We start from the raw sequence: 13,843 nt of genomic DNA, 5'->3' as shown, positions 1-13,843 counted from the left end.
AACTGAATTCACTTATTTTGTAATGCCAGATCTTTTTTAAGGGGAAAACACATGTACTTAGGTAAAACAGCAGAGAGGCATTACCTGGCAATTCTCTACTATTACAGTCAATATTACTGCAAATCCATTTCTACAAGTAGACCCTAATGCCCACATTTATCCCCACTGACGTTTGACTGTGTGTATAGATAAGAAAACACCTGCATGGATCACTTAGCAGGATCAGTCTCACAGCAGGGAGAAAAAGCCAGGAAGAATGCATGTCTTCAGGACAGCGCATGCTTTCTCTGTTGAAACATGCAAGCTAAAAAGCATGAAATGATCTTGGCTGCTCTGTAGCACACAACTGTCTGAGTAACTCCTTTTACATTGGCCATGGTACCTTGACATCAAGTTTTCAATATGCTGGGCAGATGATCCTTGATGACACTAGCCAGTGTGCGTTTTCCTCATCCAGCAAGGTGTCAGCAAGACACGAGTAACACTCTGCTGACTTATGCTATTCCGATATACTCGTGAGTGGGGAAATTTTGTATTAAATGAAAGAGACATAGCTCTGCACTGAAAATTTTACACACATGTCTTTCACAGGCCTAAACTTACAAAAAGAGCACCAGCAAAAGCCCTTAGTATTTCCACTGGGCTGATCAAGCTACTCTGGCACAGAAAGTGTGTAAGGAGACTAGCAATTAGTCTCCTCAACCAAAGAAATGAGCAAGGGAAATCTGGCAGATGTTGGCTACATGTCTTTATAGGAGATGCAGAAGAGCAGCTGTTACAGGAGGGATTGTAGGGATTTCTTGTGAAAGTTGATAGCAGATGTCACCATCTGCTTCTGCCTTCTCTACGAAACAGAGGCAAAAGGGAGACTTAAAGCTGGTTAAAAAAAAGGTAACACCAAAAAACATAAATGCAAAAGACACCCAAACATATTTACAGTGAGTAGTGGAACCTCTTACCTTCTTCCCCCGGCAAACCTGTGATCCAGATGCACAAAAGAAGTAAAGAACACTCCCCATTCTCTTTAAGTCATGATTTCTTTTCATTTTAATCTTACTACACGTACTTTGACAACATTCAGCCTGCAATCTAACACCTAGCCATTTCCTCCCTGGCTGAAAGAGATCACAGAAATGAGCAGTTGTATCCTTTCCCTCTGGCTATGCAGCAATGGTCTGATGACAACTGCTTTACCAGGGTTGGTAACAGACAAACAAAAATTCCCTACTGAATGGTCTACACAATGATGTCATGTGTGGGGGCAAAGTATTTATTACTTAGGGAAAAAAAAACCCACAACAAAAATGAAACAAAACTACTGCTGTATTGTGTCAAGAAACATGCTTACATGTTTGTACATCTTAGCAGATAACGATCAAATGAGGCAAGCAATGAAGTGGTTAACCAAATCAGAAAGTTATCTCAGACATCCAAAGGCACATCTTGTAAACCTGAGAAAAGTTCTTACATGAAACTGTGGAGAAAAAAAAAGTAAGGGCTTGTCTGGGAAGAAACAAATGATACTGTCAACAAGTAGTTTGCTTTCCCACTCAGAAAGGAAGGCATTAGTGAGATCCAGAGCCCAACAAAAGAACAGGAATCTTTCCAATGCTGTAAAAAAGGCTTGAATCGAGCCTCAGCTTTCCCGAAAACTAAACTTGCTAATAGCCTCACTCTTCCACTGTCAAAACCGTCATCTCACTGAACAGAAATACCTTTCCAATATTGCCGTAGAGCAGACACTTCCACACTGGTAATACTGGGAGCCATGTTCACCTACCACTAGCAACTTGGTAACTTGGTGGTCACCACCTCCCCCATTTGGTATCCCATGATGTCGTTTTGCTTGGTTTTGGGTTTTTTGTTTGTTTGTTTGTTTTGTTTTGGGTGTTTTTGGTTTTTTTAAAGGCATTCTGCAAAAGTTTTTTAGGTTTTCTTTTGTTTGTTCATTTTTGGAAACAGAGGCCACCTTGTAGCGTACTACTTACACTGTAGTGGTACTTCCTACTGTAGACAGCATTTTGCTTTTCAGCTAGTGTCATATTCAGACAATGAATAAGCTTCAAAAATGGAAGATCCCACTCTCCTTTGACATTGCCATAAATCAGGAAACACTTGTAGCTATACCTGGATAAAATTGATGAAAGTAACTGAACAAATCAGCTTTAGCAAGGTATACTGCTAAGACAGGTCTTTTCCCCAAAGCAAGCAAATTATGCTTATCTTACATTACCAGACCATTACTGGAAGTACTATGCCAGACCCTCAGCTTGCATAAATCAACCTGACCCTGTTCACTTTGGTGCAGCTGTGTTGATTTATGTGAGCTGAAAAGCATGTACTGGTCAAAAAGTGACTATTTTGTCTTATAAAACTATAAAAGTGACTAAGAAATGAAAGGCAGCATGTATAATATAAAGAAAAAAAAAGTATTACAGAAAGGCTCAAAGTAGATGTATATTTTAAGATTAGTCTAACATAGCCACTCATTTTACTCGATATGAAAGATTAGATAATATTCTCTGTTGTTCCATACATATGTATCTCTCGAGCGTGGACCCCAGTAATTTAATAATGTTGTACTGTTCCCAAATTAAGATGTAAGGCTCAGACAGTGGGTTCTACCAACCTACAATTTATCACTGGTGGTTTTTTTTAAAGTTACTGTGGCTGTCAAAACATGAAACATTAGATTTAAAAGCAAGCCCACACAGCAAACTTAAGTGTTCAGATTTGCAGTATGGTGTCACATCTTCAGAGCTACTCTTGTTACGGTCTTTCTCTTACAGAGCAAGACAGAAGTAGAAAATCAAATGAGCTTCTCAAAGCCAGCACTTCTCTCAAGCTTTGGTAATTTCAGGAAATTGGAAACCTCTCGTATTAGACTTAAGCACCCTTTACCCTTATGAACTCTTTGCAGAGTTCCTTATTGTTATATAGACTACACGAGATTAACTACTGGTGCTCCTTTCTGAGTTAAAACTGGGAAGGCTAAGGAGAAGAACTGGTATTCTGAAATGAGGTGTATATTCCTAAATTCCTTTCTCACAGAAGCAGACCTTGAGATTAGAAAGTTCTCATTTTCACTAGACTTGTGTATCACTCCCCCAGCAGTACAATATCTGAACACTGTACGAAGAGATCACGAAGCAAACCTCTTTACAACTGTCTGTTCAACTTTGCCTCAGTGACCAGCTGCTAAAAGCCACTTGGCAGACAACTGCAATCCATCTTCCTTCACCGTGAGTACTGGTACTTCAAATACAAACACTTCTGTATTCAATCACAGTCCACAACACAGGCTGCCAGGTACCAAAAAAGCATTTTGTTCATCCTAACCATTACCAGTGCAACACACCTCATGGACTCCTGCCTACAAAAAATACTAGGATTTGTCTCTTCACAGTCTTTCCCTATAAATACATTCACGGTAGGAAGCTTGCATTTTCAGAAGTGTGATTAATACTTCAGATATGGGGAAAAAAATGTGCACAGTCTGCCAGGACAGACCATCTCTGTACCTCAGCAAGCGGCACTGCCACAACCTTCTCCTTGCCACTGACTCCCGGGGATTATGTTTCGTGTGAGCAAGATGCACTTAGTGTCACCATCAATGGGATGCTGTATCCAATCAGTTCATTGTAACACTAACCCAACTGGAATAATGGTGTGTCACATTGGAATATAAGGTATTCCCAATCTCTGAAATCAGTAGAACTAAAAAAGAAAAAGCCAATGAAATAAGGCATTTTAAAACTTCCATGTATATTACCATCTCTACATAGGAATCAGAAATGCCAGTTAAATCCTGTTTTTCTCCCAAGGCACTTCTGTAGTCTTCAAAAACATTGGGAAAATGATGATATTAGGAAAAAAACCCGAAGAACTACTTTTCTTCCATTTTCTTCTCTATATAAATTTACAGACTTTCTCCCATAAAAACACTAAGGAAGTGGCACTGGGCTGTGGTTACAGGTGCTTCCATGGTATGTACTCCCACTAAAGCAAACAGAGCCAACCAAAAACATTTCTAAGACAAAGTTCCTGTCGTGGCGTAAGGGGCTTAAAACTGCACCAAACATATACATACAACCAAAAGTACAGCCTGAGACTTCAAAGCACAGACTTGGGTTCTCCACAGGGACAGTAAATGTGTTGAAAAGAGACTTCGGCTTGGAAGCTCCATTGCAGCAGTGTCAAGCTGGAACAAATGTTCAGAGGGATCAAAATACCAACGAGTACCGAAGTTTTCCTCCTTCAAAACGGCACAAGCTTATAGAGAAGCAGCAGAAATAGTAAATGTGTTCCTGTAATTTCCATCTCATCTAGTAGCTCCCTCAAGTTAATATTTAGTATTGCGTATTCCCTCATTCTTTGTGTTGGTCCGAATGTTTTAATTACATAAGGATAACTCAGAGCAATTTGGGCATCAGTTTACAGCGCACTGAGAATAAATGACAGTGAACTGTTTAGAAGAAAGCAAAGTATTAGGGCTTCTAAATGAAACAATCAGTGGATTTTATTCTCTTTTAATTTTGAACTTGTACTGTCAACTGCTCCAGTGAGGTGATGCAACAACTTCTACCACCAGTATTTGATTCACCCTTACCGTAAATGCTGTCTACCCAGTGTATTAAAAGCTGCCTGCCCAGTGTACTATGAGGTTTCACAGCTGTGGCTCCCAAAGACTTAAATCAGTATTTAAATCGTATTGACACCAACTAGTTCTTTTTGTTGTTTTTTTTTAAGCAGAGTTGCAATTATGGTCTATTTTATATTTGTAAGTATGACTAAAATTACTATATTTTTTGTGCCAGGCTATAATTTATATAATTGCATTCCTGTAAAATTTGAATTTATTTTTCACTTAGAAACAGACCACAATAAAAGGCTTCTGCACTGAGAATCCAGTTTTCTGTGTTAATTTAAAGTTTAATTTTATAGTGTTTGGTACAGTCATAGTACTTTAAGGGCAGAGGAAAACTGTCACTGTATGAGACTTTTAATCAGCCACGGACTCTTACTCAAACTAAATACCAGTATTAATTGTTCATAAAGTACTGCAAGAGGAAAAGGGATGATTAAGTGGAGTTTAAGCTGCATTGTTATTAAGGATTAAACAGAAAGGCATTTTAAAGCCATGTGTTAAAAGCTGTCTTGTCAGAAGGTATGGGCCATAATCCACAGATTTTTCAAAATATACCAGGCTGTACTCATTAGTCTTATGAATTTAGAGGGTCTGTTATTTCTGCCTCTTAATTTGACATCTATATGCAAATAAAAATCTTCAGTACAAGTCACACCTAAAATTGCATGTTATGCAGTTGCCCATCTAAAATGTTTAGAAAACTTGCCTTTTACTGTGTCCTGTTAATATTTTAGCCTTAATTTATTGTCAAGAGTGAAAGAAAATTCAGGGATGTTACGAGGTCATTGCAGTCTCTAGAGAGCACTGGTACACAAAATCAGATACGCAAGCTTCCCTCCAGGCTCAGAGGGCTACAAAATGGAATATGATGCTTGAAAGGGAAAGCTGCTGCTCTGCAGGCTTGGGGACAGCCAGGAGGACTGCAAGAAACCCTGTGAGTGGCTACGAGTCACAACACCCTCCCTACAGAATTCTGGCAAGTTTAAATGAAACCTGTGGATGCATTGTTTCATTTTTCCGGTCAGATGTATGCCAAGTTGGGAACGGTTTCACGCGGATTTTCTAACCTCTCCTGGGGCTTTCGTGATTGAAGAGGATGCCGTTGACAGCAAAGAGATTGTAGGCCTCTCTGAAGTTCACCACAATCCAGTAGGCATACAGTTTTGCTGCCCCTGCAAAAAATAATTTTAAAGCGTTACGTATATCCGCTCTGCTTGTACACAGCTCAGACAGATGCACATACACAACTCTCTCACATGCAGGGAGAAGTCCGCATTTCAACAGTGGAGTGCATTAGAATTTGATTCATTCCCTGTATGTGTCACACTTCATATGGGAAAAAAACATCCAGCTCAATAAACAGCAGTGGAATGGGAAAACATTCCTCCTCTGTGCAGCTTCTGAACTGCCCAGGAAGTGTTAGGGCACTTTCTCACTTGTTTTCTTATGCACACTCAGCGTAGCACTTTTTCTTTTATAATATAATTAACACAGCCAGAGTGTGTGAAATGTGCCACTGTGGTGACCCCTGCTAATAAAAAAAAAATTACTTTGGAGGAATAGAAGTGAAAATCTGGTGCCTTAACACTTAAATTGATTTGAAACCTTATCACCAAATTCCTCCATGCACATTGCTTTAATAAGTGTTTCAAATTTCATGCGAGTTCATGAAGGAAGAAGTGAACTCCCGGGAGTTTTTCATTTAGGCAACAAAAAATATGAAACCTTATCACTTCAGTGGTATCTCACAACCCTTTGTGAAGGAAAAGTCACCCTTCCCCCCTCTCTACAAGAGTTCTCTACCTCTGAGCTGAATGAACACGGTCTTGTGAAGTGAGATGCTAATTTCCAACCCCCAGGCAATGGCAGCAAATACTTTTTATAGAGTAATTCATAAAGGTATGCCTCTCGACATGTCTAGTCACTTTAGCTCTATCGTCATTCTAATCTCACGCCCAAATGACTTCAGCCCTGAGACATGAGTGGGGAGAACAGACAGACAGACACCGCACACACCACCAGCAATCCTCACCGTAAGGCGATCTCGGGTAAAAAGGGGTGGTCTCCTTTTGTGGGATTTCTTGCACTTTTCCAAAAAGTTCACTGGTGGAGGCTTGGTAGAACTTCACAGAGTTGATAAGGCCACAGGTCTTAATAGCATCTAAGAGCCGTAAAGTGCCAACCCCATCAACATCAGCAGTATATTCTGCTAGGTCGAAAGAAATCTTAGGGAGAGAAAGAAATAAAAACCACAATGATTTTACTAGGGGAACCAGCACATGCTGTGATCATGTACAACCAAAGTAATACACCACTTATCACAGACCATCTAGACACTTTTGGACAGAGTAGATGCTCAGTTTACAAAAGTGCCCTCAAAGGATTTCTAAGAATAAACAAGTAGCTCCATAAATAGCAGAACCAAAAGACTGGTGTTCCCTGATCTCCCTCTCAGGATTACTTTCCCATGTGAAGTAAGGGGTAAGCCTCCCCACAGTGGGAGCAGTATCAGGCGCTCTCTCATCTCCATAGCTGCCAATTTTCACAATATTCACTTGGGCTTAATATCTTTGACACACTTGAATGTGGTTAAAATTGTCCAATATACATATATATATATATTTAAAATATTAGGTTATACAGACAGCATGACAGCATAAATAAACATTAAAAAAAATAAATCAACCAGAAACTTTAAACGAGGTCCAAAGTTTTGCAATTTAACGACACATCAAAATGGAGACAAATAGATATATCTGCTATCAAATGCACTCCCAACCCCACCTGATGAAGGTGTACAAGAGCTGTGGCTTCTGCACAGAGGTTAGGGGGATGCTGAAGTGGGAGATCAAAGGGTGGAGGTATCCAAAAGAAACCTGACATATCCTTCAAAGTAAGATAATAAACACGTGCACATTGCTGGACCAAGGCTCCTCTTTCTCTACCTGCTCCAGTAGTTCCCAGTTATCTTTATGATGAGCTTGATTGTGGCACACGCCATGTGACAGTGCTTCAGTCTAGGCTTTCAGAGTGTTTCAAAAATACATTAATTCTGTTCCTCGCAGTTACAGAACTAAAATAAAACCCTGAAAAAGTAAGCTGAAGGTAAAAGATGTGTTGTGACCACTCCAATCTGCAGGCAGGAGGAAGAACACTCAGAAGGGAGCTCCCTCTGCTTGCTTGGTGGGTACAGGCTGGTTGCTTGGATGTACTGACAGAGCTCCTGGACTCTGAAGAATTTTCACCCACAGCACCCACAGAGGCACGTTCCCCCTCTTTTCTACATCTTCTCTCCAACCCAGGGATTTTGCTCATGCCAGTTTTTGAAGAAGTGCTCCCTGTTTATACTTGCCAATGTTATAAAAAAGTAAAGGGGAACGGACCTTTAGGGCAATCTCCTCAACTGCCCTGACCCAAGGAAGAATTACTGTGCCTATGTCCCCTCTGGCTGATGACTGACTGTCAGGAACGAGCTCTAGAGTGATGGCAATGCTACAGTCTCTGTATATGATCTAGGCTAGAGGTTAGTAAGAAACTACCAAAGTCAGATAGCACAGATCTATGATCCCCCCTCCATTAGTCTTCAGTGACAGGGTAACTAGTAATGGAATACTAGTGATTGACCATAGCTGGACAAGCCGAGCTATCTCAGTGAAATCAGTGCGAAACTTGTCACTTACCAGGTATTTTTTCAGGCTCTTTACAGATTCAGCCAGCCAGCCCTGTATTCATTTCTCCCGTTAAGCCACTTTCCTTCACTATGCAGTAATCACTAGAGGTTTAAGGCTTATTTACCCAGCAGATGAAATAAAAATAATTAGATTAATTTGAATTTGCACTTATGGTTAATTTAGTACAAGTATGAAATAATCTAGATTGTGTTGCTGTGGTCCAAAATAAAAAAGTTCTCACACAGTTTTGATCTGAATAGCCAACGGTATGAACAAAAACAAACTTTATTTTTACTTTTTCTTAAAAAAAAAAAAAAAAAGACACCTGATATTTTGGCTTGTTAACCTGGTATGACCCAGCTGAAATTGAGCACTGATCCACTGAGAAGTGCTGAGCATTTTTTGTTTTAATCCATTTGGCACAAAGATGACAGCCACTTAAGGTCTCTCAGCTTTGTTGTCAGAGTAACTCCTGGGAAAACATCTTGATGAATAGTTGATATAGTCAATAATGCACTAATGAACATAAATTAGTATATTTACTGTATGGTTAGCACCTTCACATATTCACAGTAACATCCCAGTTGTCTAACTAAAGGCAAAACATTAATTGTAGCAGAACTAGGAATTTACCTGTATTAAGGTATTGCTTCCAACAAATAACCTGCTAAAAACACCACCCCAAAACGTAAATCTTTGCTTATATATTCTACTACAAAGTAAATTGCACATGTAACTGAGGTGGTCTTAAATCAGAGCTCCCAGATTATAAAACTTCTTAACTGGAGCGAGCAATGAGTCTGTGGCAGCAGCACTGGGAACTGCTCTCCCTGGCTGATGCAGAGACCAGTTTCACGAGAGATGGTTTTCCCTGTTGCCTTATGAATGACCTCAGTCTTCACCTAGAAAAATCACTCCCTGGGGTGTGAGGTAATTGTGCCTCCACGCTGGCCGGCTCTGAGTGTCCCCAAGTAGAAACTGCCAGCTTTGTGCCTGTTCGGTGTTTTGTAATGTGGACTATTGTTCACTGGGGACAGGGCTCAGACCACTAAACACATTTCATTTTGGAGTGCAGGTTAGACTAGAATGGCATTCATGAAAATAAAAAATGCTTTTATCCACTAAAACCTCCAACACCAAAAACGCTGGACTGTTAAGACACTCTGTGCGGTATAGGAGCAGTAACATGGCAAATATAGATAAATGCACACTAGTTTTTAATTTGATATTAATTCAAAGTTAACAATGTAGAAGAATTTTGTAAAATACTGGATTGATTAAGTAGTTATAAATCAAGCAGGGCAGAGCAGGAAAAGGTGCTGAGTTATCCATTGCCACATTATTTCCCTCTCCTTATATATGTTATTTTATGCAAGATCAGCAGTAAGACTGGAGTAAAAATAATAAAATAATGCAGGGACCTCATTAAGAGGGACGTGCAAGAGAGAATTGACATGCATGCACAACACACAAAAAAAAGACCAGGGTCGGAGTTATAGAAACTTCATATGGAATCAGATTCAATAGATGTTACTCGTAGAAATAATCTTCACTGGTGCACTGAGCTCAGTGGGACCATCAGAGAATAAAAACTCCATGGAAATGATGGCAAAGGCATTTGTATGAAAGCTAAGAACGAGTTACACTTTCTGAAAGATTAAATGTTTATCCAGTGGAAAAAAAAGCTTAGGTAATACCTAAAGATGAAAGTTTTTAAACAGCCTGATTTATGACAACTATCTTAAGTGCCTGAATCAGGAAACTCATCTCCCTGTATAGTAAAGTACACTGTAACGACAGTGGTGAGTCAGAGCAGAAAGCCTGATAGAGATGGTCTTGATTATGCTTTGGAGAAACTATATACATACAAGGTTTTTTTTAATTTAGCTACCTAAGACAGATAGATACTCCATTCTAACCTCAAAAATCCAAAACTATCAGCTACTGTCAACTGCGTAAAGTAAGCCATGCAACTGACAGCTTTTTCTGAAGACAAAACCAGGAGTTTTTGTAACAACTGGAGTAGGGAAGACTTTGCTTGGCAGGACCTTTAAGCCTGAAAGTTTTCTGAAAAGTTATTGAAGGCATGGATCCAGTACTTCTTTACCCTCTTTGGGCAGACTTTGTGACAAAGCGAGAGCAGGACATACCAACAAAACAGAAATTGTCTACATGGAACGTGTTAGTCTGAGTGACCTTGGTGCACCCTTCCCATGTACAATGGGGACATCATGCTTCTGCAGTTGTCATCATTAATCTGTGCAGATACTGTGAATGTATACGCTTAAGATGTGTCTATTTATTCCATTCAATAGATAGCGGTTAACAGTGTGTCACTCATCAGATGTAGATAGAAGAATAGAGATACTTAATCCTTGGTCAAAAGTACTTCAGTTCCAGGTTTTCAGGTCCTGAACACTTTGCAGAATTGCCTTAAAGAATACTAAAAAGCAGACAGACCCCTTATGTACATAGGACTTCTACATATTGAGTATCTTCATTGCTGGACTCATCCCTGATACAGCGCTAGTACATTTCAAACACATTCTTCGACAAGTAAAAATTTCAATAGCAAGGCTTACCCATAGGATGATAAATTTTTCTTGAGAAAAATATGATTTAATTAGTTATAACATTCCTGGAATCACAGGACACAACACAAATACATTGAACCACATTATGCCTCCTCTTTCACGTGGCTCCAAGAATTACAGTGAGTTTTGTGAACTGGTTTCTACCTTTTGAATGTGAACTCTTGGTCCGTCCCCCCCGTCATTTCTTTCTTTCTTTATAATTGCCAGATTCAATCTTTACCAGAGATTTGAATTTAATAGAGCAATGTTTTAAATATGATGTTTCCCAACTGATCATTCAAAACCAAGCTTAGCAAGGTCTTTTACAAGATTTAAAAGCTTACTAAAAACTATCTAAATGAAAACATATGGGTATTACCCTCCACAAGAACACATTCCTATCATGTCTATGAGTACTATATACGAGACTGCAGACTTACTACTTGCTTTTGACCAATGCATTGTCGACAGTGGCGATATTCTGAAAATAAGTATCAATTTAGCACACAGAGGTTTGAGATATTTCATCTCTGTTTTGTCATTTGGAACAATCCAACAGATGAGCTGCAATCATATTAACTAATTAGCTTTCAACCAAAAAATAGCATGTGCTAGCAGAATATAGTTCAATGCCCTACCTAAGAAATATAAATAATGATTTGAAATTTCATTTCCTCCTTACAGCCTTCTCAATTTCAGAAGATGGGATTTCTGGAAGGCTGGTGTTATAAGAGGGAAGCTTATGTGAAGCCCCAGGAGGAAATAGGATAATATAAATGTAAATTATTATTCTTTCACTGTAAAAACAAAGGTGGCTAACCTAACTATAGCATTAAAATAATCAGCCTTGCTCTCTCGAAAAAAGCCTACAGTAGATTCTTTAGATTTATCAGAGTAAAAGATATGTATTAGATCTCTTTAAGCATTGAGAAAGGCTTACACCTGAAAAGTAAATCACAAAGAAGAAAAACTGCTCAGAAACACTTCAAGTCTCACAAGTTTCACAGCGGTTACTTTTTTGTATTCTTTAAAATCAATTCTGTTTGCTTTGAATATTCAGTGTGCCTTCCACTGCCAATAAAAACCACTGGGATCACTTATATCATCTCAGTAAATAAACTGCTCAACCCCTAGGAACAGGCACGTAAAGCATAACATTCCAGTTGCTAAATCTAATACAGACTATGGGCCAAACATTCCTATAAAGTCCTAACACATTGAAAAAAAAAAATCCTAGGGATATTAGGAAGTCTCAAGAATCTGGAGGGAGCTGGGCAGTGTCAAGGTGATGGGGAAAAACCTATATATCTACAAAAATGTCAGGTAACCTTCTAGGAGAATATGGCAATTCTGCTTCCTCCCAACCCCATAACTCATAATGAATGCTTAACTCATTGTCCTCTCACCCAATAAAAGAAGTAGTCAAAAGGCAGCAAAATCCCACAAATAATGATATATTTTTTGTTATGTAGAAAATTAATCAATTAAATAGTTCTGAACTTACTATTAACCTACACTGTTGATATCTTAAAGCCCTATTCAACTTCTTAGCTAAATAGAAATTGACTGAAAAGCAGTGACTGAAAATCTGGATAAAAGGAACACAACTTTTGTGGACTTACCTTCTTTCCTATTCCTTTCCCTGTTCTTTCATTAATAAGACAGAAAAAAATAAAGTGATCAGTAAGAATGAGAGCAATTTGACACCTGATTATAAGCAGAAAATTAGCAGCAAAAAGTTTTTTAAGCGGAAGCAGAAGTCAACATTTTTTCCTAAAATTCATGTTAACTCAAGTCATTCAAAATATTGCTGCAGCGAAAGAGCTTGGATAACTTGGATTTTCAAGCTTCTTATGATGCAAAGGAATAAGCAGTGCAGCTGATAAAAGATGTGCTTCTCTGTCAGTGCTTACGCTGAGGTCCCAGTGGCTGAGTCCCACTGCAGCTCTGTCACACTACGGGCTGCAGGATGGGGGACCTCAGAGAGCCTTCCTGAAGTGGCTAGAAGTTTGGGTTTGAAATCAGTGGGCCAACATTTTACTTCCACCTCTAAGTGTGAAGACCCAAATCAAAGTGCAAAAATAAGCTATTTGCTGTTTAGGGATCTTAAATGATCCTTCATGGTCTTCATGTTTTGTAACCTGCCATAAACCACAACAGACTCTGCTTTTATGGACCAGCTGAGTCCAATACAAGTATCCCCAGAGTGGTCTCCACCACACACAAAAAGGGAAGCCTGAATGTAAACCTGTTCATTGCCTGAGACACACACACACGCCTTTGTGCCCACAGAAGGAGCACAAATGTGGGGTGAAGAAGAGTTGAGTTCATTCATGGCTCCCCACCACTCACTTCTCCAAGTGCATTGAGATCTGGGAAATGTGTATGAGGAAAAAAGGGGTGGGATGAAGCAGAAGCCTCACCACAAAAGTGTACTTTCAAGTCTGAAAAAATTACTGAGGATAACAGCAGCAGCAAAACTATGCATCACCTTTCACCACATCCCCAAGGATCAGGCACTGCAGAATCCAAAAGCAGCTGTTACCTTTCAGCTCCACAAGCGCTAAAAAATTCATGAACAGCTAAGCTATACTGCTATTGCCCACACGAGATACAAGAGTGCTGCTAGACTTGCTGAAGTCCCCAGCCATCTTGCAGTTGAAATACCCTGCAACAGAGTCTTCCCTAAGGGGCAGCAACTTTCTTTGTGGAGCTGAGATACTCAAGGATTAGGGGCAAGAGGTCCCCTAACATACTCCACAGTGTATGTTCATATAGCAGCTTCTCATGGTTTGGCTTGGGTAAGCTTTCCTTACAACTCTCTCTCCTCTTGATTAATGCCAAGTTCTTGATGCAAATTTTCTGACATAATCTTTACAGAGAAATAGCTTGGCATTATTAAAACAGGTTTCCTTTTCCCCTCTTGTGAGTAAAAACTACTGCTTGCTTTT

At 39.4% G+C, this 13,843-nt stretch overlaps 1 protein-coding gene across 2 annotated transcripts in view; it reads right to left on the bottom strand.

Annotated features, from left to right (window-relative positions):
• GMDS (GDP-mannose 4,6-dehydratase) overlaps nucleotides 1-13,843 on the bottom strand; it is a 426,920-nt gene that overhangs the window by 249,956 nt on the left and 163,121 nt on the right. For both annotated transcript variants that reach the window (XM_056331388.1, XM_056331389.1), the window contains 2 exons: nucleotides 6,681-6,873; nucleotides 5,716-5,820 (listed from right to left, as the gene is read on the bottom strand). In XM_056331388.1, the coding sequence (XP_056187363.1) occupies nucleotides 5,716-5,820; nucleotides 6,681-6,873 (298 nt within the window). The remainder of the gene's footprint in view (nucleotides 1-5,715; nucleotides 5,821-6,680; nucleotides 6,874-13,843) is intronic.

The sequence above is a fragment of the Falco biarmicus genome, chromosome 3 (genome assembly GCF_023638135.1).
Source record: "Falco biarmicus isolate bFalBia1 chromosome 3, bFalBia1.pri, whole genome shotgun sequence".
Lineage (NCBI taxonomy): Eukaryota > Metazoa > Chordata > Aves > Falconiformes > Falconidae > Falco > Falco biarmicus.
The sequence above is the reverse complement of the archived record's forward strand: the minus strand, read 5'-3'. Positions and strand labels throughout refer to the sequence as shown.